Source organism: Leguminivora glycinivorella, chromosome 2, assembly GCF_023078275.1.
Source record: "Leguminivora glycinivorella isolate SPB_JAAS2020 chromosome 2, LegGlyc_1.1, whole genome shotgun sequence".
Taxonomy (NCBI): Eukaryota; Metazoa; Arthropoda; class Insecta; order Lepidoptera; family Tortricidae; genus Leguminivora; species Leguminivora glycinivorella.
In genome coordinates, this window is record NC_062972.1 from 30,831,397 (window position 1) to 30,859,169 (window position 27,773).

At 36.7% G+C, this 27,773-nt stretch overlaps 2 protein-coding genes across 2 annotated transcripts in view; one reads left to right on the forward strand and one right to left on the reverse strand.

Moving 5' to 3' along the window:
- LOC125242394 overlaps nucleotides 1-595 on the reverse strand; it is an 85,454-nt gene extending 84,859 nt beyond the window's left edge. Inside the window, exon 1 of the mRNA XM_048151196.1 lies at nucleotides 466-595. Coding sequence (XP_048007153.1) covers nucleotides 466-562 — 97 coding nt within the window. The 5' untranslated portion in view covers nucleotides 563-595. The remainder of the gene's footprint in view (nucleotides 1-465) is intronic.
- A 3,927-nt stretch (nucleotides 596-4,522) lies between these two features.
- The window catches only part of LOC125234653 (leucine-rich repeat-containing protein 15), a 222,547-nt gene continuing 199,296 nt past the window's right edge, over nucleotides 4,523-27,773 (forward strand). The window contains exon 1 of the mRNA XM_048140998.1: nucleotides 4,523-4,898. The gene's annotated coding sequence lies outside the window, so the exon portion shown is untranslated. The remainder of the gene's footprint in view (nucleotides 4,899-27,773) is intronic.

The window sequence follows — 27,773 nt, forward strand, 5'->3', positions numbered from 1 at the left end:
CGTATAATTCTTGGCACGTGTGAAGACTTATATACTTTGATGAACATTGGACTCCTCAGAACAAACAATCTTAGTGGGATTCTAGTGCATCCTTGTTCTATTTTCTTATCGTTCTGTTTCTGTTATAAATAGGCACTTTAAATATTATGTCAATTGAAGATTAATATGCTATTTAAAGGATTCGCGTATGAAATTATATTTACGGACACTTGTTTTACGTACTTATTAGATACCTTGTGTATACCTAATAAGTATCAAAAATTGAAAAAAAAAATCTTACTTAATTATTAAATTATGCCCACATTAGGTACAATGAAAATACGCGATACTACTTTTTTTAATGAAAATAATACCGACAAAAATCATAACTCGAAACCATCATCGTAAGACAAGCATTTAAAACTGAAATTTTATCTCAAACACCCAATAATATTGTTAAAAACTATGCATAAAATAAAAACATACTTCCAATCCCATTGGCAGCACTGGCTAGGCACAAACACAGCACTAAAACACACAGCATTGTACACTCAGACCATGGTCCGACCACCCGTTCGCACATCCGACATCAAATGATAAAAATCCCAAACTAATTACACTATCGGAGGGGTCATAAGTAGGGTCAAATATTATCACTATTATCTTTTTAACGGAACTCGATGCAGAGACGTAGTAATCATGTAATGTAATGAATATTGTAAGCCGATAGTTTGTGAGCAAAACTAATCCACAGTGTTATGGTCGAACGAAACAGTAGTGTAACCTGTCATGTAGATAATCGGCAGTTTATGCAACTACCCACATTTTTTGTTGATAATTGTCAAGAGATTAACTATAATTTCGGTGAGACGTAGCGAATAAGTTATAGCATTACATACTAATCTATATCACCCCTAAAGGACACAAGTTACATTGGTACCTCTTATTTATTGCATTGCTTTTCAAATTGGTACTTTACTTTCTCTATTGCTATGGACATATTTATGAAAAAAAAAACAAATCCATAAACTTTTGAGAGCTTTGATGTTCGACGTGTATAAATCACAGATTACTCATATCCTAAAAGGCATGGATACCTGCATAGATACAGCTCTGCATCCAAAGATTTAGTTAGGTCTAATGGGATTTGGAAACGGGCCAGCGTTCTGCCCTCGCCCTCATGAATATGCGTAGCAATAACTCAGAAACAGGGTTCATAACAATTGGATTCGGCCAAAAAATATCTGTTACCAACCAAATTAAATTATGCAATTTGTAAAATGTGACAATGATATTTTGTCTGATATTTTTTACTCTTAATGTAGGTACCTATATGTCGCGTATACCTACCTAGGAATTTACAAGAGCCACAGGACGAGGGGGTAATAATCGAACGTGATTCACGATAGACCCTCGAGTCGAGCATCAAACTAATTAACAAGTAGGTTATCAAATTTCAACTTAATCTGTTTACCAGGTTTGCATTTAGGTATACTTACCTATACTTTTGCTTACTTATTTATTTGCTACGCCATTTCATGCGTCAAAATTATTTATAGATTATTTACGCTACTGTGACATTTATGTCGTGTGCGTACTGTCAGTAGGGATCGGTCGACGGGAAGTCAGCGGAAACGTGCGGGCTCAGATTACGTTCCGAGTCCATGACGCCGACTCTGCTGAACCCATTTTATATCATTTTCATACCCATACAAGTCGTACTACTTTAAGTTAGCGCTTAGCGTGCATCAATGTGCAGGATTACCTCCACCTCTGAGAAAAAAAAACTACCAGGCTGAGTGAGCCGCATATGCCATCAGACTTAAAACAACTCTTGACAACAAAATAGATAGGACTGAAGGTCAAAATAGGATCACAAACCGTTACTACAGAATCTGCCTTTCTTAATTTATTACCATTATGATATGATTGACATGAATGTCATGCTATTTCATTGCAACAAAATTGGGTGTAAGGTCAAAGTGCAAAGGTAATATGAGTGACACGGCCGCTTTTATATCCGTGGTATTGCTATGGGTTGAAGCAATAGTAAATCTTAAGTTCTCATCAAAATGTGTAACGAAATTGAACTATATACCACTCCACTCTCAAATTGAAACTGATTTGTTGCATAGAACACTTGACTAATTCTCAAGATGATACTTTTCTAATAAGTACACGCTAAATATTGTTAAAATATTGAGCAATACATAGCTTGCTTATAATTACTCATCTGGGTACGTAGCCGAATGGCACAAACAAATGCTCACGAAACGTAACGCTCGTAGATATCTGTCTCTATCGCTCTTACGTATTGGCGCGACAGAGTCAGACTACCTTTCGCGGCGTTTCGTCTTTGTTTCGCGTCGGAGAAATGCCATTCGGCTACGGGGTCTGATCTCTTATCAAAATTGTTGACCTCAAGGGGTGTTACTAAGAATTTAAAACGAAAACAATAATTTTATGATTAAGACACGTCATATTTTAATACGATACCTAACATACGTTTACAAAATTCAAATAGGTATAAGATGTATTTCACATTTTGTGTATAACATGGCTAAACTCTTCTACATATTCAGTTAAGAATGTAAATTCTATGAAATAAGCTGAACTGTGTACTTGGAGCTTAACAAGCAAAAGGATCGATTTTTCCATCCGATCCAAATTAGATAGACAATAGACGCGACAAACTTAGAAAAACTAGGGAGCCATCCAAGATCTAACATTAGACACAACTTTCCTACCTGCATTCTTTAACACCCTCATTATAACCTAGTAAAGTGTACTTTCTAAAGGGGTACCAGTAAAGTTAAAGTTGTGCAACGATACTTAATTGGCCCGGTTGTCCGGCGGGACGCTGCCACGGGAGCATTGTCAATAATGCGATTGTGAGTCACAAGAGCCGTTCAGTCAAACAGTTCAGCTTTAATAGGTACCTATTGTTTACAGACGATGAAATTGATTAATCACCGTTGGGATTATTCGGACCTTGATGTGTATGTAGGATATCAAAATTGGCCCAAATGCTGCTTTGGATGGACTCCAAAAATCGAAGTTCGTTAATATCACAATCACACGTTTTGACTTTTTGAGCTTATATTTACTTTATACCTGTTTGTCAGTTTGCATAAACCTATCTCCACCTATTGATATGACATATTATTGTTGATGTAGATGATTCTACATTAAATTAAGAACCCAACAATTTATGGATTTCAGTTTTTGATTAAAGCACGCGATCATTCTAATACCGAAAGTTTTTATCATTTCTTATACAAAAATGTTAAAAGTAATGTTAAATGTTGAACGTAAGGAGAGCTTAGGTTTAGAAATATTACATTTATTTCTGTCTTCGTTGATAACACTTATCTTCAGGCCTTGACCTTGTCGTTCATACCCAGCTATTAACAACATAGGTACTTTAATAGGTACTTAGCTACTAAAAATAAAACACTAAGTACTCAAATTACTATGTCAAGTTAACAAAAAAAAAAATGGTACACGGGACCAAAATTTCGACACTAATAGTTTTTTATCGATATTTTTTTATGAACGTGCACTGCACTAGTTTGTAGTTTAGGGCAAGAAAAATAAGCGCCTGTCTGTTAGAATTTAGCAATTCTCGTTAATGTTGATTTCATTCGTTGTTTTTTTTTTATGTAAGTTTTTTTTTAAATAAAATGGGGTTGTGTGCATAAACTACATCTTTAGTTATTAGTTGTATGGAGTTGGAATGACTAGTTCTAGCCATTTAAGACATTATTAAATGTATGAAATTGTGTTGCAAATCTTCGTACACGACATTGTACCTACATTTTGTTTGGATAATGTGCTTCATGTCAACGATACTAAGAGGAAACTTTCTATAAAAGAAAACTTAATGAATATATATTTTATGCTCTTTAGTTAGGAAGGTGCTAATTTGCCATTATAAAGTGAAGATATTTACTAGTATTGCAACAGATTAATGATGCACCTTCGACAACTGCGTTCATCAACTAATAGCGGAACTCGTCAGATTTATCAAACACATCATTTCTTCCTGGCACCACAAGCTCCCTAGGACATCTAATTACAGACCAGATATCATTACGAATGTATGAGCCCGCACCGTGGCCCGCGAACACGAGCTGTACAGTGTACAATGCTCCTTACCCATCCAGAAAATCTAGACACCCGCATGCCCTTTTGTTTCTGCTACCCGCGTAATATAACTTACAACCCAAGGGGTGAAGAAGCTCTACATATAATGGGATAAACTCCCTAGCTCTTTCCTGCACTCCGCGGCAAAAAGTCGAAACGTGTGGGCCTGCAGACGTACCCGTTTCTCCATACAAGGCACTCCTTGGCGACTCGCTCGACGCACCAGCTCACATAATATTGTTAGCCGATAGCTTTTTATGTCCAATGCATTATTCGATACTCATTTAAAATTCTAACATCAGCTTATAAAGAAAGCTCGCCATTTCGATGCGGTCCCCTGCTGATGACGGTCGTCGGCGCAAAATAAAAAAGCTGCCAAAGTAAAGATATCAGGCTATCTGCCCGTTTTATTAAGCAGATATATTACGCAAATAATTGAGTTTGGGAGCCGGTCCGCGCCTACGCTTCAAAAATCGCGGGGGCGATCGGAGGCTTCGGCGCGTGCTCAAACGCGCAAGCGCACCGTGCTATACACACGCGTCATTTAAAAAATAAAAACCGAAAAAAAAACGAACGAACGTGTGAACCTTTCTTTAAAGTGCCAGTTAAAAAGTGCGCGTGATTTGACAGTTCAAATTTCGAACTCGAATGAACTAGTGCTGGAGTCGGCGATAGTTATCGATGTTTTAGTTTATGAATGGAGTGTAGGAAGTGACGTCATGAATAGTGTTGTGACTGTGTGGATGACAATGAGCGATCATTAGAGCGGAAAGGTGAGTGGAATGACTAACTCATTAGAGCTTAGAAAATGTTTGAAAACAGTCATTAGTTAGCTTCTATACGCTAATTGTGCTTAATCTAAGATAATTAGGCTAATTAAGAATGTTTGTTAGTGAGCTTTTTAAGCAATGGAACTTTGCAGATCTTTGGGAAGTGTATGACTGTCATTAGACAGTTCTAATCCTAATTAGGAACATGCTTAGTTGCCTGAAGACTTTTATTACGAAGGATCACATAACAACTTTTTAAAGAATGCTAGGTTCATCTCTAATAATTTCAACGGAATTTTGTAATTGGCGTACTTTAAAAAAAAACTTGGTGCTCATTTGTGTTGCGCTGTCTGGGAGTAATACAAAATAGAGGAAAAATATGAGTAGATAGGGTAGGGTCTAGTTTTGAAGTAGGACATCATGATCTAGAGTTGGAAGCTGAATTTCAATGTGTTTTTGTGGTGGGTCAATGATTATTGATACCATCGGCAACACTGTTAGCTGTACATTTGTAATGCATATTACGAGGGCATAAAGTCTACCGATGGTTAGTTATGGAGTGTTGCTGTTAGTATGTACCTACCTAATATACCACCGATCTTTATATTTTGGTATCTATCTATGGTAATGACGGTTGGTTGCCTGTGCGAATTTTAATATAAGAGTACCCAAGGTATAGTCACCGGCATAAATAAGATGATTTCTGTACCTTGTCGCTTTAAATTGTTTGACAATTTCGCATGACATTTCAAACAAGACGTTAATGTGACAAGGTACAGAAATCATCACATATTTATGCCGGTGACTGTAATAACAGTTATTCATGACATCAAAACAAATATATACCAGCAATGCTCATTTTAGTTCTTAACTTATAGACGGTCCCATACTAGTAAGCCTTATGGTTTTGAGATAGAGTTTAAAGTGGCAATTGAGTTTTCAATGATATGTATAATTAGAATCAAATCTTAACTAAGGCAATTCCATGGTCGCAAAATGCATACTTAATTAAGATTTTATGTTTGAAGATTATTAAGTTAGTAAATTAGTACTTACAGGCCTATTGCAGATAATTTAGGCATTTAGGACAAGGAAAACTATCGACTTCTTGAACGTGATTTTGCATATTTATTGCATACCGACTTAGTTAAACATCTGTAAGTTTTACATACAGGCAGTTAACTACAGTAATGTCAAATGTGACATGGGGTTAGTGTAAGTTGGGGTTACTTTGATAACTTACCTTACTTTTCATTATTTTAGGAACTTATTACATACGTACTCGTACCTGAGTTAAAGTTAGTAAATTTTTTTTTCAATTTATTTGGGCAACAAACAGGTTACAAAAAATAATGTGAAAATATATGATGTGTTAATAGACCTAAGAGTGCCCTAAATTAATCATATTATATTTTTCAGTACAGATGGTGTTCTTTTTACGCACTAGTGCGAGAAGTGGTTCATTATATGCCAGGTCGAAACTTCGGAGGGCCATCTGTACTGAAAAACGTCGTACGATACACGTGCAAAAAGGAAATTCGTAACTCGTGTCGATTTAGTTTCAAACTTCCTTTTTTACGCACTTGTATCGTAATGTACTATTTCAGTACAGATGGTGTTTTTTTACTCACTAGTGCGATTAGTGGGTTCATTATATATCAGGTCGAAACTTCGGAGTGCCATCTGTATTAAAAAACCGTCGTACGATACACGTGCAAAAAGGAAATAAGAATTTCCTTCGTTTCGCACTTGTATCGTAATGTACTATTTAAAAAAAATGTATGAAAATTCCACATAAAAGTACTTTGGACAGAGAAGGTAGTTTATTTAAGAAAGTCAGCAACGTTGCCACATATCAGTTCACAAAACAGCTTAGATTAGAACTTTGTTGTGGGCGGACCAGTCTATAACTTTACTCTGACCTCCGACTGTGTGTAGTATTTACATGTGTGCGTATTTCCATTCATAATTTGTTCGATTGGCTTCTTTCAATATACATATTATACAGTACCAGCCAATAACATATCATATTCATTTTTTTCCGTAAGTAGACCTATAAGTAGATATTTTTATAGCAGGTACTGTAGTTAGGAATATTATGTTTAATAATTCAGTTCTGTGTGGTCGTTCATTAAAACGTTACTGTAAGGAAATGTTCTTTTAGGCAACGAAATGAGAACCCAAACCGAAATTATTTTGTTTCTACAGGACGAAATTTATAACGGTTTTGCGAACGAAATCCATGGGTATTTGGGAACGGGTTCCGATCCCTGATTGTTATAGAAGAAGAGAAACAACAGAAATCAAAAGTGGTCTAGGGGCCATTTGATGAGACAACTTTGTGTACGGCGCGATGGATTTTAGTGTAGCTACCTATATTACATTTTATTTACCACCGGTTGCAAGAGCCTATGAAAAATAAATCACGATTACCTAAATCTCTTCTTTATAATTATGTATACTTACTTATAAACTTCATGTACTTGCAAAGCGACTTCTCTAGAAAGTACCTAATGGCTGTCCGCCCTTTTTCTTCTCCCATTTTGAAATTTTAATGCTTATTAGGAAGATTGTTGTACTTGAACTTGTACGTACATAAAAACTGTCAATGAACAATATTAATTAAAATGTAGCTATCATTATTTCAATAGTAAATACAATTTTATTGTATTGTCAACGTTTGCCGTAAGCTCCAGCATACTGCAATATAATAGGCAGTTAAGTTTAGTTCTAACCATCAAACATAGTTATAACCGTGTAGGCCCAGCTAGGCCACGCGTGGGCTCTTTTACGAGAAACTGGCGGCCTACGTTCCAACAAACATAGGTTGGATGGAATTACTACTAAAATGTATTTTCTCAACCCCCGCTCCGGGTCGTTCTTGGCGCAGAGGTTGTCCATCGCGGTTCAGCGTGGAAACGCGGCAAGTGTGATGGGCACTTTTGCGTCAGGAACGATGCGGGGTGGGTTGTTTGACTAATTTAGGTAGTTTGTTAAGGTTTTTTATTGTTAAGGTTTTTTTTTATTAGTATTATGTTTTAAAACTAGTATTAAATGTATTTTCTGGATATATAACCATTTATATAAGTATATGAATTTGCATTACATAAACTAGCATGCTTGGTCTTAGTTTATGTAACGCTCAACAGTTTAAATTATACCTGTATGTTTTGTTTTGTACATTAATTTTAACGGCTTTAAAGTTTTTAATGAAGCATTAAAACGCATGAAAGTATGTATATCTTATCTCTGAATTTCTAATTGATTAATTAAATTCAGTTGGCGATGGCGCCGTAATGAATAGTGATATACGATGCAGCATTTGATAGGTTAGAGTAACATTTTTAAATGAGTACTTTGTAACAATCGAATTTTAATATTTTAGTGAAGATTACAGAGTGCTCATCGGTTTGTAGAATGTGAAGTGTCTTTCGCATGAGTTGTTTTGTACTCGTTAAGTTGTTATGTTCAGCGCTAGTGAGTAATGTCAAAATTTTGTTCCTATTTTCTATTTTCGTGTCTTACTTCTGGACAAAGGTTTCCCCCTGCTTCCTCCACTGGACCCTGTCATCAGTTTTTCGCCACCATTTTACGTACACGTATATAATTATTACATACTTGCAATTAAAATTAAAAAAATATTTTCTTACTTTGTTTACCACCTAAAACATTGTACCATATCTATCTAATTCGTTCATCTATTAAACATTTTATGAAAATATTTTTCCCACTTTAACCAGTTCCAAGCCATTCGAGCAGCGTGGGTGCAATAATAGAGTCAACGCGTTGACATTTCGCAATTGTGGTCTGGCCTTAACACAATCAAAATTACACTTTAACACGGGCTTTATAAGACTTTAAAGAGTTTAGTGTAAGCTTATGTGTCTGGGGCCACGTGTGTGATTGGGTTTAGAATAAATTAAGCGTCCAATGAATATGTTTGTATCGGACAGTTTAAGTGTTTTCTCAGTGGAGCGGTAATGAATCTGAAGAGTGTCACTTTGATAGTTTGTGGGCGTTAGAACTGTTGATATTCGGAAATTAGGACGGTAGATTCATTCAGTAGATATTTAACAATTGTAATTTAGATATAAGCAGGTAGGCAATACAGTGTCATGGGGTCCATGCCGCAAGCCGACCTACTGGAAGGGGTATTTTCATTATGACTGGGTTATCACTGTAGGTAGGTAAGTATTTTTTTTTTTATTTATTTAGAACACAAACAGTCGTAATATACATCATACATAGGTGTAGTACATAGAGTACCTACAAAAAACTGAAAGTAATACAAACAGACCTGGAGGTTCATAAAATACATATGAAGTTAACTTAAAACAGTAGGTAGTTATAAAACAGCGTAGTACATAGTATAATAAGATAAATACAACGTAGTTCAAAAATGAAATGCAACACATACAATTACGATTAAAAAAGCATCGATAAATACAGACATCAAGGAATATTGTTTACTATAATCACAGAGAACCTCTATAATAAAGTTATTTAAAAAGTTTACGTCTCACTTGCAATTTTAAACTAGATAACGAATTATTAAATTGATCAATATCGAATAAATGATTGCTCGGAAATTTTGATTTCATAAAGGACCAAAAGTAATTAGGATTATGGTGGATTTTGTCCTCAGCCAAAGAAATAAAATCATTATAACACTTTTTAGCCATTTTATGCTCCCTAGATCTCAATAAAACGAATTCAGCCCTATCTAAGGGATTTCCATAGGTTTTCCATCGCTTATTTTTATATGCATATAGGTATAGTTTGTTATGTAGTATTTACTTATTTTTAGATTTAACTTTAGTTTTAATGATATGTTTAATCTTTTGTTATGTTTAATAAATATGACTGTATAAGTAGTATAAAATAAATATTGAATTACCTGTATCAGACTCGAGGCCCAAAAAGTCAGACTTCCTGATTTATACCTAGAGGTACATGTGCATGGCAGTACAGTAGTTGGATTTTTATTTAGAGAAATAATTTACAGGTGTAATTAGTATTAAAACAAAACTTAGAATAAAAACTAACCTAGAACGAAGTACAAAACTAAAACTAATACTTACCTAAAAATAAAATTATTTGAAAATAAATTTAAAGCAACTAGGCAAGGTCACCGAGGTCTGAACCCGCCGGTAGGGTTCCCATAAGGCTAGCTGCGTTCCCCCTTTGGATCGCAATGACAATTCGTTGGGCGAGGAACGAGCCAGCCCTATGGTCCCCGGTGACATCACAGATTTTTTTAAAGCTCCTTAATTAATTTGTGAGCGCTTGGGCACCACGGTCCTAGAGTTTCGACTGCAAATGCCGCAAATATTATGATGGTCCGTGAGGGCTATATATTTGCGACATTTTGCCGCTTCAGCAGCAGCGGCTGCCCCGCCCGCTCTCATTGACGTTGAGCTGATGTGAGACGTCGCCAGGGTGTCCACCCACACACGTTGCGTCCCAAATAAGGGGCCGTCCGACACTCCAGGGTACAAGAGTCATTCCGTCGGGCCTTTTGCCGTCGTCACGCGTAAGGCCGGGTGGTTCGAGAACAGCTGGAACGTTTGCGCTGACGAAGGCCCGACGGAGGATATCATTTAAGGAGGCGTGGCGTGACAGTCGACCGGCGCTTTTAGTACACGATAAACCGTGGTGTCCAAGGCTGTCCACAGAAGCTCCGCAGAGCCAACGATGGGGTGAAATAATACATTATATTACATTACCGAACTCCAAAGAATCTTGCAATGTTTTTTTTAAATATTCAATAACCTAAATAGGTGGCCTAATAATTTAAATGCGAACGTTATTCATAATACTCATAAATCGGAATCAACATTCATGAAAATATAAGTGTAGTTTCTTTGGAACTTTTTACACTAACATTAAGCTGCACATAGCGTATTGTACCTACAGTCAGCAAGGAAGATACAAAAATGAAACAAGAAATACCGCAAAAGTGCAAAAAATACCTTAATATCTGTATATTAAGGTATTTTTTTTTGCATTTGGGTGAATCAACTTTTCTTTGCCAGCAAAATTACGCATACTTCGACTACATGTGGTCAGAAAATTTAATTTGTATTTAATGTAATTAGTTTATACTTATTATATTAAAAACAGATATACAAGCTATGCAATACATCGTGTTTTTATAGGATTTGCTATTTTATTACTTTATTTCGAGCAGTGACCCAGTGGAAATAGCTGTCCCTCACTTTTGTATGAAAAAAGTGTCTCTTCCACTGGGTCACGTATAGATTTAATTGTAAATGTTTTTTTTTTTAATTATTCCCTTAATGTAAAATAAAAATAAGGATCTTTATTCACGATGGCCAGGTTAAAACTCACAAAAGTAGAGCTAATAATAAGTATGGGCAATTCTTGCAAAAAGCAAGAAAAAGTTGATTCACCCATTTAAGTCCTGTAAACATCTTTTAGGCAATTGAGTACATAGTATTGCAGACTGTACATTTTATTGCAGACTGTACTAGATTAGCATATAATTAAGCGGCAGCTGCAAGTGGTAATTACTGTGGATAACCCTAAAATGCAGCCTACTCGTTCCGTAGGCTACAAAATAGATAAATCATAAAAACACTAACTCTTTACCCGGCACAGTGTAATACACATTTCAAGCTTTATCTCAAAAGGTTATGGTTACATTTACTGTATCTTTGCTACCCCGTTTTAATATGCACCGAAATGAGCTTCAAAAACCGTGGCGAGCGGTCAGCAAGTCTTTTGTCTGTGCACAATAGCCCCGTGGCTCGGGCGCAGTCGCCCCGCGCGGGGTGATTGGAGGCGCCCGTGATAACGCGCTGTTTATGGGGTAATTTGGTTATGTCGATGCGTTTCGTGAGGACAGGTGTGGGCTTGGAGCTGGGAATTTTTTTATAGTTTCTTGTAGTCGAAGACCAATTATAGCTTATCGTATCAGTGTTCTGTAAGTGCAAAAAGCAAGCACCGATGCGATAGGCTTTATCATCACAATAGCGTGCTATGTCACCAAATGTAGGCAGGTACTACATAGATTACGATTTTACTGTCTATTAAGATATGTATTGACATCGATGGCGTTTAGATAACGTAAGTAATTAATTTAAATTCTGTGTCATTAAAGTACTAGGTACTTGATAGTAGTTACGTTCAAATTGGCGTAAGGATGTAGGCGTTTTATTTCAAACAATTAAAATTTGATATAAGTACACACTAATCTAAGTTCTGTGCCTCTATCGCTTATTAGAGACGTTAAAGAAAGATTAAGAAACCTCGATTAATATATTTTCGCGATACAGCCTCGTGGGCCCTATTTTGCCGCTATGCAACCGTGAAATAAAATCATGAAATATGCACCCGAATCCGGCCCTGGCATAATATTGCGCGCACGCTTAAAAGCTTTCGCGTATATTGTGTTGTTAATTATTAGCAGAGATAGCTCCCGGGGCCGAGGCGAGAGCGAGTCCGTATAAATATTGAGTACTGCGTGCTCAAACTATTGTTTAGGATATTTTTTTGCTGATGACGATGGAAAATAGTCGTAAACATAAATTAGAGTAAACAATAGGGATGACGACTACATTAAAAAATAGCATTCTGTTTAGTCCGTCAGTTAGATCGTCTAAAAATACTAAACACATATTTTTCGCTTTATCTAATGAATGAAAAAATACAAAGACACCGGGCATCAAAGTTCGGGAATGGGGGCTTGTGACGTCACTGTTAGGTAAAAATTGTACCTAGGCGTGACGTCACGCAAAACTTCAACGCACTGTATCGTCGTCATTTTTCGTTTACGAGAAAAAAGAAAAAATATGTGTCCAAAATTTTTTGATGATCTAACTCGTCGTCTCGCCTATTATTAAGATTGAATTGTATCGTCCCCTTAATAGCTGTGAGGTAGAATTGAGAAGTTAATACTTCAGCATAAATCTAAATCATTAAGCAGTCTGGGTTTTTGCAATATTAAAACAAGTTATAAATCCAAATAAAGATGAGGAGAAGGATCTCTCAGACCAATAAGACCTCATCATCCTCCTTGCGTTATCCTGGCGTTTGCCACGGCTCATGGGAGCCAGGGGTCCGCTTTGACAACTAATCCCAAGATTTGGCGTAGGCACTAGTTTTTAAGAAAGCGACTGCCATCTGACCTTCCAACTAGACCTTATTGGAATTAGTCCGGTTTCCTCACGTTGTTTTCCTTCATCGAAAAGCGACTGGCAAATATCAAATGACAGACCAATAAGACCTGATTAATCAAAAATATACCTACCCACACAGAAACACCTTTTTCATGAAAAATTGCAAAACACATTAAACTCAAACTCGTAAATATCCAGCGTGCATGTAAATCCACTATGAAACAAACTAGTCGAGTGGATGAGGAACATTTATTCCCAATACCACCCAATACCGAACGAACTACTGCGGAACTTCCTAAACTTTATGATCGTCATAAGTTGTTTGCACGAAAAACCACAGCTAAAATAACATGACAGAATCTTGACTCCACGAGCCACCTTTACACTTAGTTCGCAATATTGTAAAAAGTAGTTCCTAGGCTATACATTAAACATTTTATTTATTAATTGATTTCCTCTAGAATGCTTGTGTAAGGCTTCAGTGGACGCTAATAGACAGGAGTAGGAGTACACTGAGAGAAAATACAACCAGTTTTCATGTTCGTTCAACAAGTTTTTTGGTTAAAATAGCGCCTACGTGCTCAAACAACAAGCTACTTGTCATTTGAATCGGCAATATATTTGAATCAACAAGTCGATTTTATAAAAACAACCTGACACATATTGTTTTAAACATACGTTTGGCTGATTCAAACGGATAAACCGCAACAACTCGAACTTGTTAAATTCACAATGCAAATTTCTCTCAGTGTAACTTAGCGTATTGGGCGTTGTGCGGGGCGGGACGTGCCGCGTGCATGTCAAACAATTCATGCTGATACAAGTATCCTGAGTGCACGATCAGGCCTTGCACTAAGAAATACGGTTCACTCAGAATGCAGTAGAAGTACAATTACAAAAAAAAATTAAGCCCTTCACGGATGGTCACAGACTCAAGAAAAAAGTTAAGATGATGTTTTTTTTTAAATTATAAATGGGCTTACTCTTGCCTACAGATGAAGATGTGGCTACAGAAGACGCCTGTTCACTCTTGATTTGAAGGTTGCCGGATTATATGTTATTTTATCAAAAAGATGTGAGAAGACTCATGCTTACGCGCAAGTTTTTTCTTGAAGCCACTCTACTTGTAGATCTATGGACTCGCGTGCGAGAATAAAGATTGCGTTACTGCCAGATATATAAACTGTGAGGCCAAACTTCGACGTCCGGTGACGCGGACGATGCATTGCTACCTACTTGTACACAACCAATAACACAACTTGACTAAACTAGCAGTTCAGTAAAAGCAAAGACATATACTTAACTCCGTATAGACAGATAAAGTCTAACCCCCTTATTCGTAAACCTTTACTAAAGTTGAAAAGTCGATAAAAGTCGTTTCGTTTCTTCTATCAGACTAATACCTACGCCAGAAAGGGACGAACGATTATTAGCGGCTTATTAACTTTGTAAGTAATTAAGTGTTTATGAATAAAGGGGTAAAAAAAACGTACCTCGGAACTATCAAGGACAATGTACGGTCGCCTAGATGGCGATACACCTTTAGTTGATTCTCAGCTAGATGTCCTAGATGGCGCTAATAATATTTAACAATTTTACCGCAAATCAAATTAAGAATTTGGGCCACATTTTCAAAACTCACGGCTCAGCCACGACATTGGTCTAAGCGCGACAGCGGCGAGCGGCGGCCATACATTGGAGCGAGACACAGCGATGGAACTTTTCATTCGCACGTATGGCTGCCGCTCGCCGCTGCTGCGCTTAGACCAATGTCGTGGCTGGGCCGTGAGGTTCAAAAGTTTTGATCTAGTCTCGAGAGATGGTAGTCTATACAGTCATCATTCTCTTGTCCTTATTCCAGTCACTTGGGTCCGGCGCAGCATGTCTTCCTCATCCAGACCTCCACACATCTCTATTACCCGTTTCATATCATGTCTCACACAGTCCATCCACCTCTTCTTCGGGTGTCTTCTCCCGTTTCTTCTTTCCACATTCATTCGTAATACCTTTCTCTATAGGTACATTTTTCTCTTTGACTACTCATTTCTATGCTAGGAAGTCGAAGCCAGAATCGAACCGGCATCTTCGCTAATGTCTTGAATCAAGCTCTTGGTACTTAGCTGAAAGTCTGGACAAGATTCCGACGCGAGCTCTCATGTTGACTTTGAACGTTTGAGGGCGTTCATAAATCACGTTTAAAAGAAGGAAGTCAACAACAATTTCGCCAAAAATATTCTTCTCTGCGAAACGGATGAAAGTGGGTACAACAAATAATATACTAACAAATCGTATAATTCTTATTTAATATATTGCATCGCAGACGTTTTGTCTGGTTGCCTTTGGCATAGGCCTCTCCCATATTTCTCCATGTTTAATTCTCTGTTTAGAGCTTGTCTTCTCCACAGGGCTCCAGCTACCTTTCTCAATTCATTTTCCCATCTCATGTTTAGTCCGCCATCCTTCCTTTTGCCATCTCTTGGGTACCATGATGATTGTTATGTCCTTTGACCATTTTTCTCTTTTATCTGGGAGCATGTGGTCAGTCCATTTACACTTTAGTTGATTGTCTGATTTACGTCGGTTATCTTTGTTCGTTTTCTAATGGCGCTATAGTTTATCTTGAATCCTAGAATCACTGGTGGATGTATAGGTAGCTGCTTTACACTACACATAGTTATTTTGAGCCATTAGTAAACTATTGTATTAGTTGGACTAATCAGTAGTCCAGTGAAAGCCGTGTGTCCTCGGCCTAACGAGCGGTATTGTTGTTACAAGGCAGATCTATAGCGACTGTAGTCTTGACAGCAATAATGCAAATTGTCTTGAGAATATGCTTGACTACTGATAAACCTTAGTGCGTTCTCGCATTATCCGATCCGATATCGGATGTAGGACCGATATCCCATACATAGAAGCCGCCATCTTTGATTTTTGCCTTTGAAATCTTTACCGACATCCGATATTGGATCGGATAGTGTGACAACGCACTTAGCTGATGCTAAAAACAAAAAAGTGAACGATTTAAAAATTAAAAAAATACCCCTGGCTAAGAACATGGCTAAGAACACTCCCGACTAATTCAGCTTAAAATAAAAAAAAGAAATCTAAATCGGTGCATCCATTCAAAAGCTACGATACCACAGACAGACATGTCAAACCTATAACACCCCGTCGTTTTTGCGTCGTGGGTTAAAAAGAGCACTAAGTGGACGAGGTCGGAATCGAACCTGCGGCGTCTTCTTAGCGTTAGGCGGAGACTTGAGCTATAGACCATCGGTTTAGGCTCCTGGAGGCTGAAATATTCGACAAGATTCTGACACGAAGTCTTAATATGTTGACTGGAACATTCTTGGGGGCATTCATAAATTACGATGAGTGAACAAGGTGTGACTTTTTATACAAGAATATAAAGAGGATCTTAAATTTGGAGTGACACTAAAACTTTGAATTCAGAAACTTCCGGTGTACGATTATACACGCACAACTCGTACAAGTATGTGAAGTATGACTTGCATTATTTTATATAGTAGGTACTTATCCATACTTAATATTATAAATGGGAAAGTGTGTGTGTCTGTTTGTTTGTCCGTCTTTCACGGCAAAACAGAGCGACGTATTGACGTGATTTTTTAATTGAAGATAGTTGAAGGGATGGAGAGTGACATAGGCTACTTTTTGTCTCTTTCTAACGCGAGCGAAGCCGCGGGCAAAAGCTAGTTATTTTAGTGTATTGTATAGTACTTATTAAAATATAAATCAAAAAGGCTCAAATACATAATTAATTGTACGAGTAAGTGTCACAGAGGAGATGAAGAAGTAAGTTAGTGTGTAAAGGACGAGGGGTAGCAAATCATGAAATTCGTATGACGTATGTTGTGGATGTCCCCTTCTGAGGGACGAATCCAATTAGGATTATGTATAATTGTTTATTCTGAGCCCCAACCAGCATAGGTACCCAACAAAACAAACACAAGTCAGGCAAAACAAAACCTTATCTTAAAATAATAAGGATTTCAAAGATGCCCTAGTTATCTTGGTGGTGCCCTAACATTTTATATTCTTAATTCTTCGCTCTTTTTCTTTTGGCAGTCGTATTTAATTCAGAAGTTGGGAAATCACTTTATGAGATTAGTGTAATAATTGTTTTGTTAGAAGGTAGCCATTACATTGTGTTTGCGCTACAATAAAAAACCTTTTTAATATTTTGTTCTGGCTTCTGGCCTTCGTTGTTGGGCATTTAGATATGGCAAGGTAGATTAAAAGGAAAAGTATAATTTTGACATGTTTCAATTCAACGTCAGTCTTATAATCAGTACTAGCTTTTACCCGCGGCTTTGCTCGCGTTAGAAAGAGACAAAAAGTAGCCTATGTCACTATCCATCCCTTAAACTATCTCCACTTAAAAATTCACGTCAATTCGTCGCTCCGTTTTGCCGTGAAAGACGGACAAACAAACAGACACACACACTTTCCCATTTATAATATTAGTATGGATTCGCTAACGTATACAAAATAATCTTTTTAAAAAAATGTCATAGGATTTGTGATCAAAATATGAAAACATATTGCTTGTTTCGAGTGCCACCGCTGGTAGTGGACGTACATAACAATACGGAGTTATTGGAAGCAGAATATATTTCCCGTATTTCCGGTAAAATTTTATATTTCTAGATTTAAGTAGGTACTTACAGATCTAGGTGATCTGATCACTACAGGCGGGCAAGCACGGTAGCGTGACATAGCCTATTACGTCGGTGCGTCCCTTTCGCACTAAAAACAAGTGCAAAAAGGACGCAGCGACTCGATATATCTCGCTACGGTGCTTGCCCGCCAGATCTCCGGATTTCCACTAAGTACCATTTTTAGTTTAACACGCTACGGGCGCGAAAATTCCGGAAAAAATGAGTCCCCCTTTCAATTTGGGAATTTCAGTTAAATATACTAGTGTTATTAACTAGATTTATCGAAAAAAAAAAATGTCCATTAAGAACAACTCATTTAAAAGTCAAAACGGTCCGACACAGATAAAAATAATAATAATCTGTGTTGAAAAAATCATTGCTCTATCTTCAAAAACCAGGGAGGAAATAGTCGAGAGCGTTTGTATGGAGAATTGACCTGTATCTTATCGTCTTAACACTACTGTAAAAACAGTCAAAAACTACTCAACTTAAGCCCTTCAATGTAACCACCGTTCCATTGAGTGAAACTCATGATGGATGTGCCAACGCCCACCTACGCCTGACCCATAAACGCACAGCGCCAAAAACAACACATCAGCGTTTTAATTGTTTAGTACTTATGACCATTTGTTTACGCGACGCATCATAGGTGCATTTGTATGAGGCTGTGGCGCTCTTTGTGATTTAGACCATAATGTTGTAGTGTTTGAGATGAGTTTCCTTTTGATTTCTATTGTGTAAGAAATTACTAGTATCAATCGGAATTTGTGTTGGAAATTAAACAGGAGCAAAAGTGAAGTAATATAATTAAATTGAAGCAAACAACGGACTGAACTTTATAACGATAATTTAGGTAAAAAAAAACAAAATTGGTCCAATAGGTACCGTCAACCGGGATGAGTTGGGACAAAAATTACTTCTAAAAAGGTTTTGTCCCTATTCACCCCATCTTCCTTATTCACCCCGGTTGACGATTTTTTTTAATGAAAAAGGCAGCAAACGAGCCGCCTGATGGTAAGCAGTCATCGCCGCCCATGGACAGAAGCAACATCAGGGGAGCCACTTATGCGTTGCCGACCTTTGAGAACCCTAAATACCTGCTTCTTGAAGAACCCCATATCATAGTCCAAGGGAAACACCTCAGAAGGTAGCTCATTCCACAACTTGCACGTTCTGGGCAAAAACGAGCGGGAGGCCCGTTTGTTCTTGGTTTGACACGTGTTGAATAAATAAATAAAAGAATGAATAAATAGGTTAGATCAAAACGTACCTAAGTGTGTACCTAATAGGTAGACATATTACATATTAAGTAAAAAAAATATTATTTGTATAAGTAGAATAGAATAGAATATTTTTTATTCGAAAGCACACATATAATAAACAATTTTATTTTACACTGACATAAAATAGTAATAAAGTGCCACGAAATGGCCTCACCTCAGCATATTGCTGGCGACTTCCAGCGCCATACATACATACATAGTATTCGCTTGGTGAATGACTAGCTGCCCTCACTTTGTAGGCTTTTCTATGTCAAATCTTATAAATTTAGGGTTCTCAAAGGTAGGCAACGCTTAAGTGACTCCTCTGATGTTACATATGTCCATGGGCGGCGATGACTGCTTCCCATCAGGCGGCTTGTCTGCTCGTTTGCTGCCTATTTCATAAAAAAAAGTCAAATGATACTATATACATAGTAACAAATAAGTAGGTACATAAAATGTACGTATATCTTTCTCTTATATGTCCATAATAACAAGTTAGAGTTTTGAATCATGCACGGTTAGTTTTAAGAGTATTAGACTGGCCTATGCCGTGATTAATTATATAATATGTGCGAAAGGTCATTTGACATTTGCCAGTCGCTTTTCGGTGAAGGAAAACATCGTGAGGAAACCGGACTAATTGCAATACTTAAGGTCTAGCCCTTCGGGTTGGAAGGTCAGATGGCAGTCGCTTTCGTAAAAACTAGTGCCTACGTCAAATCTTGGGATTAGTTGTTAAAGCGGACCCCAGGCTTCCATAAGCCGTGGCAAATGCCGGGATAACGTAAAAAGGATGATAGGCCGAGATTAATTGATTTTTGTCGGGTTGCCAAAAAAAAGCTTCAAAAAGGTAACCATGGTCAATGTAAGACACGGACATGTAAGAAATATACCTACTATTATAAAGTAAACTACTGTTTAGTCTATATCAACATATAAATGGCTCCATGAGCCCGTGTACAAAAATGAGAATAGCTCTAAGCCCAGCTGGCTATGTTAATGGTGCATTGACGCCGCGTGGGTGCTTTGTCTGTAGGCGCCATTCTTATAAGTGCCACTCGTAACTGATCTGAAGAGTACCTTAATACTTTTTAATAAGGCCTACGAATTGGCAGTCATGGTGTGGACAATGGTACCCACCTTATTCTAAATACAAAGTTTGATACAAATTCTATACCTAATATACAACCTGTTTTAATTGAATTCCGTTAACTTTAGGGGAAGGTTCTTTAGATCAAATACAATTAATTTCTCTAAGAAACTAGCGTTTAACTCTTACGGTTATTGAGTTATTAAAAAAATAAAAATAATTACTGAATAACAAGTGTGTGACAGCCCTTACCACTTCTTAATGTTATTTATTTTGACATGTGCCGTCAATCACTTGACACTAACTTGAATATTATTCTTTAAGTGCGTTTTCACATTATCCGATCCGATATCGGATGTCGGACCGATATCCCATACATTACAGGCGCCATATTGGATTTTTTCCATTGAAATTCTTCCGACATCCGATATCGGATCGGATAATGTGAAAACGGACTAAGGGTCTCTCACACTTAATTCATTTATTATGTATGAAAACGATAAAAAAATTATTTCGAATTTAACTAAAAGTGATATAAAGGTTGGTTCTAGGGTGTGCAAACCGGTTAACCGGTTAACCGAAAAACCGGTTAACCGAGACTTTTTGGCCTCTGTTAAAAACCGGTTTTTATAGTCTCTAACCGGTTAATAACCGAAACTATATTTATTTCTCAAAATTTGGGAAATTAAGCATAAAAAGGTTCCAAAATACGTAATTATTTAATGTTTTGTAATAATAAAGATTTATTGATTACTTTTCATTGACAAAATTATTATTTGTAATGATTTTATTTTAAAAATTAGTCCCAAGTCTACTACCGAGTATACATTTTATACAATACAGTAGAGTCCGGTTAGTATATTACGACTCCGCATAGACCTAACGTCCAACCTCTTACAACGACATAAGCACAGGTATTTATTTGGTTTTCGTATGTGATAGTATGAAAGTACATCCGTTTATTACGACTCCGATTTTAACGAACAGCCGCTTTTTACGACACATTTTACACAGAATCCATCCATCAAGTCCGGTTGCAACGACGAGCGACAACGTTTTTAGTTTTACTAGTAAATTGACAAATTGAGGAAACAAAGCTATTTCCACCAAGCACGGCCCCCTGTCTTGCCTACAACAAGTACCAAGATTACATTGTGGCCATGTAACTTTTTGGAGTATTGCTTTTAAAATTTTAACAATTTGTTCGCCTCGGGTCTAATCTTATAAGCTAAATAGAACACAATTTGTATTTTTCGATTGCATATAAACTAGCTTTACTAGTTTACAAATGATGAGCAAGCACGCATACTAAAAATGACTTTTTCACAATAAAATACGGTATTTAATACTATGATAATAATACCCTGTAAATAAACCTATTGATTGAAATGTTTTAGTAATAGAGATGTAGATATTACTTTTAATTGAAAGAAATGAAATTGGTTTTGTACGACATCCGGTTAGTACGACGTAATATCAGCGGTCCCTTGAGCGTCGTTGTAACGGGAGTCTACCGTATATTTCAAACTATATTTTTTCAATTGTTTCTGTTAACATGTTTCATGTGCTGTTGGTTTTCCAATAAATAAATAAATAAAAGAAAGGTAAAATGGAGATCTTGGTTTTCTTACATCAATTGCTTGTATTACTAGGGGCTCTGGGAGCTGTAGACCTTCGCGACATGCTTAGAAAACGCAAAACTGACGAATCACATTCAAACCACACAAGCCTTTTTTAGCAATTTCCGCATTTTACAAAATTTCCAAAAAGTGGATAAAAATGATCTTCATCGTGCAAGTAATACCTGCTACGATATCATAAACGTCAGAATTTTTAAAGATAATGGTAATTATTGCGTAGTAAGGCCATTTACTAAAAATCCTCAAAACCGGTTAATAACCGGTTAACCGGTTTTGAAGGAAAAGTCTCGGTTATTAACCGGTTTTTTAAGTTAACCGGTTTTTGCATACCCTAGTTGGTTCCTGATAACAAACCTAACGACGCGTTGAAATGAACGGAAAACAAAATAAAAACACGGTGTATAAATACCAATGCTTATTGTTTAAACACGTGTTAACCCTTTTCCAGGCATAGTACGTTTCATCGAACACATATGTGTCAACGCGATTTACGCCCCAAACACTGCAATTTAGGGTACAAATTAGATTGCTCTTTTGCAGAAAGTGACTTTCGTTAAAGTCTATTGCTAAAACATCACTCTTTAGGATATACGTTGGATTTTGTATAAATTAAAATCTTTTAGATTGGCGGGGCCTGGAAAAGGGTTAATCGCTCTATGAACAGTGTATAAAGTAGTTAAGTACTATGACAATACCTACATAGGTATGTACTTGATATAGTTGATATGCTTGATAGCTTTGAAACAACGTTGAAAAACAGGCACGGATTCGAATTCATCTCGGTGTGAACGAATGAACCAAATGAATCGATTGAGCTCCCAAAGTTTTTGATATGAAAGCCATAGCTATGCGTGAGATACCGTACTCGAGACTTAGAGACACGCCTCCTGTCTATGCGAGTTTATAAAATTTAGGTAAGTACCGACATTTACTAGTATTTGCCATAATTCATTGCAATAAGCTGAAAAAACTGTGAGTAAAGTACATATTTATAAGAACGACTGTGTCAAGTGAGCCGTAACTTATCCAACTTAGAAAAAGAATTTTCTATTTGTATAATTTTCCCATTAGTTATGTACTTAGTTCACTAACTGGTATGCCAAGACTTATCTATCTTCACCTAAGTAGTGCCTAAAGTATAAATTGCCCATTATTTTGTCGTCATGTGTGCCTACTGTGAGTTCAGAATACGTTTCTTGATAGCTTAAACGTCACCGTAAATGCAAGTACCGTCAACCGGGGTGAAAAGAGACGGCCGGGGTGAAAAGAGGCGGCCGGGGTGAATAGAGACGTCACTTAAAACGTGATGTATCTGACAGTGGTATGTCTAGTGGTATTTTCCATCCAATATAAACCACTTTTCAATCTTCGTCCACCCTCCCTCTCCACTCAGGTCATACCTTTTCACCCCTGTTGACGGGACGAGATTTTTGTTTCTTATAAATTTATAACCATTGGTGAGCGTTGTTCTTCATACAATAAATACCTTTTTCCGTTACGTTTACGCTACTGAGTTGACTTCTGAAACATTACAAACTCATGGTTTAGGCTCTAAAGTCATAGTAGCTGGTAACAATGGTTTCCGAAGGTTAATGCGCGTGCAGCCGCCATATTGCGCAGAAAACACAAATTGCTCGAGAAAATTTACAGGCGCGAGCGTGTACTCGACTGCGAAATTAATGAAGAAAATATGAGCTTTAGATAATCTTCAACTCAAAATGTTTATCGAATTATTTTGTAATAGCTTTTGCCCGCGGCTTCGCTCGCGTTAGAGAGAGAAAAAGTAGCCTATGTTACTCTCCATACTTTCAACTATCTGCACTGAAAAAATCACGTCAATTAGTCGCTCCGTTTTGCCGTGAAAGACGGACAAACAAACAGACACACACACTTTCCCCTTTATAATATTAGTATGGAAGAAAAAAATAAAATTAAGTAGGTAGTATTTTTTAATTACAGCAGTTCTCGAAAAGTTTGTACAAAAATTATGGAAAAAGTTAAATTTGTTTTTATTATTCCTATTTTGTTACCAAGATTTCGTTGATGAATTGAGATTTTAGTAAGTTTTATTTCGTCATTAAGGTTCTCTAGTATCTATATTTTCTTAATTACAACAATTATCCTGTATATTACGAAAGTCGACTTATATATTACTAAATGTTGGTAACAAAATAGGATCAATTAGAATTTGCTGACGTGGCTATGTACAAAGTTGACGGGAACTGCTGATTAAACGATATAAAAGTATGTTCAGTTGGGCTTATTCTAATAACCCTTTAAATATACGGTAATATCAAAAATACACACTACGTAGGTACCTACACACTCTGATGCACACGGCCTGAGATGGGATGTCTGCTGAACAGCGTAAAACGGAACGTTAACCTAAATACCGGCCGATAACGAGATCTAATTTGCACATTCTGATCGGGCCTACACATTAGGAATGCCACTCGTATACCTAAATCAGATATACGTATAATCTAATATTACTAATCTAATCTTATTGTGTTGATAGCAGACAGAGGCACTGATTATTAGTGTAGTTTGCATCAAAGACTTATTGTAGAGAGTATCATATTTTTATACTACATCAGTGGCAAACAAGCATACTGTCCGCTTGATGGTAAGCGGTCACCGTAACCTGTGGACGCCTGCAACTCAATGAGTGTCGCATGCGCGTTGCCAACCCATTAGAAACTTGTACAAGTTCTAAGGAGGATACCGACGACACTATGGTGGTCCTTCACATTTAATAATTTATGATTTCGGATAGTTCTGAAGTCCTATATGAAAAATTATTGTATGAGTGTGTTGTAAAATTTCTTATATGTCCAATACAACTGTTCATGAACTATTTACACGAGAAATCGGTATAGACAGTTGAGTCTCTACTATGCCAGATTATGATCTTGTAATGGAAGTACGATACATGAGGAAAATCAATTACTCGTTCAAGAAAACAATGAATCCATAATGACCATTATATTATACAAAAAACAAGTTAGTAAGTATTCATTTAAGTAAAGAATCTGAATCCCAGCTTCTGTAAGCTTCTGTAATTTGCTAGACAAGTTTTATTCAGATTTGAAACCTGATCCTTGTATCAACCAACTTCCTAATATTACATCAAAAAAAACCTAACCAATAAAATCCTAGCAAAACAAGACATGCTAAAATGATTCTGATAGGAATCAACAAAACATATTGCATGGAAATAAAATTTTACGAGCTTTGCGATCGAAATATAACAAAGGGGAAAACCAGTTTTGTGTCAATAAAATTTATGCAAAACACACGAACACATGGTACCCGTTCGAACTACATTCGAATCTTGTTAAAATATATTGTTTTGTCCAAAAAATGGACAAGTGTGAACCGGGCCGTCGCTGGTAGGTTTTTTGTCATTTATTTTTATTTTAGTGAGAAATTAGACTTGCGACTGTCACATAGGTACCTCTAGTTTACGTCTATGCTTTCAGCGTTTCTTTAGTAAGCCAAACAAACTAAATATACTCATGTATCTCTTCTATGTACATATATAAATAAATATAAATGTCGTGGACACCTTACAGAGACCAAGCAAAGCTTGTACTACGTGTCGGTATTCGGTATACAACCATGATTCAGATTGATATAATTTTATTAATTCAATGTATAGTTTTAAAACAATATTGTTTAAATATTGCATTAAATAATAAATTGCTCTGATATTTAGAATAAGATGAAAATTGTACATTGTTGACCATTTAAAAGTGCTTATCGTAAGCCTATTTGAATCCATACTAATATTATAAACGGGAAAGTGTGTGTGTCTGTTTATTTACTACGTGCTTTTTTAAGTGGAGATACTTACGTGATTTTTTAAGTGGAGATAGTTGAAGGGATGGAGAGTGACATAGGCTACTTTTTGTCTCTTTCTAACGCGAGCGAAGCCACGGGCAAAGCTAGTTAAGAATATTTTGATTTGAATCGGCTAGGCTCTCCGGAGATTACGTTTCAAAAGTTTGTTGACCTCATCTAATCTAAACATTTGCACTAAGAAAATAATTATCAAACCTGTGTTAATTTTATTGTCGGTAACTGACACAGATTTCGACTGTTATTGCCGTCATTGGTTAATCTCTGATTAGTAGCGTCAACGCCTGTGGTAGCGTTTCATTCAAATGTTGTGACTAGGGAGGGGACACGCTACGGCATACGATATGTCGATGTATTCGAGATTGACTGCGTAAATATTTATTTATGTTTTTTTCTAATGGAGAGTTATATTATTTACGTCTTCGGGGTGAAAGTTGCGCAGTATGAAATAATCATTCATTAAATAATGTAAACAAGAGGTAAACGTCAGGTTAAAAAAGTCTGTGAGGCTATAACAAATCGCACAGCGGGTACATTATCACCCACAGTAGGTAATCACTCTGTAGTCGTTTTGCATTGCTGACTGAATAATATTTCCGCAGCATATCTCTATTTTAATTACATTTTCCTCTTCATTGCATTTTTTAGATATGTTATCTGGATAATTAATTTCTATTCTATTTTACGACCACGACGGCGATGCGAAGATAAACTTGACGTCTTTGCGGGTCAGGGCTCATATTAAATTGTTTTGTAACTGTTTTTATATTTTACTTTATAGCCTAACTTGAGATTAGTTATAAGGAGCATTCTATGAGCTTCGCATTCGCATCATATGTCGTTTGTTGCAATTTTTTTCTGTGTTACATCAGATCAGATGATCATTTTTTGTTTGTACATAATTCTGCACAATGTCCTAGATAAAGATACTCTTACACCAGTAAATTTTCAGAAAATTCGCGTTTGTGGGTACGGGACAACGGGAATTATAAATGGGAACGAGTGTCTGTCTGTTTGTTTGTCCGTCTTTCACGGCAAAACGGAGCGACGAATTGTCGTTATTTTTTAAGTGGAGATAGTTGAAGGGATAGAGAGTGACATAGGCTACTTTTTGTCTCTTTCTAACGCGAGCGAAGCCGCGGGTAAAAGTTGGTATATAAATAATAAACAAATTCTATACTATTCTAAGTATATCGCCCATCACTAGTGGTGTCCGCGAGCCCACACACGAGCGTGGGCGAAGTGACGACGGTACACACTTTCCAATTTTGTCAACTCTTATAGGTATTATACATATGTATAATGTACATACATAATGACACCTAATTTATGGGAATAGTCGGTAAATTCAATTGTTTGCTGTAACATAACTAAATTAAAAAAGGCTAGTTTCCTACTAGTCAAATCGGCTTCTTTTTATGACCTGTCAAAACGATTTGCTAGTATGGAATTACAATGAAATACTGAGGAGTGACGTCACGGTCAATTCAATTCCTTTACCTATATCTTTCTCTTTGACTTATTAAATAGAAATTATGTTTAAACATAACTACTGTCCATATTTTTCTTCTAATTATGGAGATTCTTTTAAAAAGGGAGACAGTTTGAAAAGTTCAATAGTGAGCTTTACGAAGGTTTCAAGGCATTAGGGTAAAACTGAATGTGCTGCCATGCCAGTCTTAGGCCGGCAACAGACAGTCTGAAAAATTCATAATCTGAAAAAAGATTTGTATGCAAACTGACACTGACAGGTCTGTCAGTGTCAGTTTGAACTGTCAGTTTGCATACAATTTTTTTTAAGATTATGAATTTTTCAGATTCGTCTGTTGAGACGTTGAGAGTTCAGAATTTGTCTGTTGCCGGCCTTAAGCTTAAGCTAGACTAATATGGCAACTATTTGACCGTTTCTCAATATTATTTCTTATATTTTCTATCTGAAACAGTATAAATATATGTAGATACGGCTTCGCTCGTGTTTAATTCGAAAATTGCGGAATGCTCCATACAAACTCCCCCCCCCCCATTTTAGGGAAGTGAGAGATTAAATATACAAAAAATAGCCTAATATGCCACTCTCCATCCCTTCAAATGTCTCCACTTCACACGTAAATTCGTCACTCCGTTTTGTCGTGAAAGACAGATAAACAGACTCACACTTTCCCATTTCTATAGTTTTCCACTGATACTATTATCTATTAG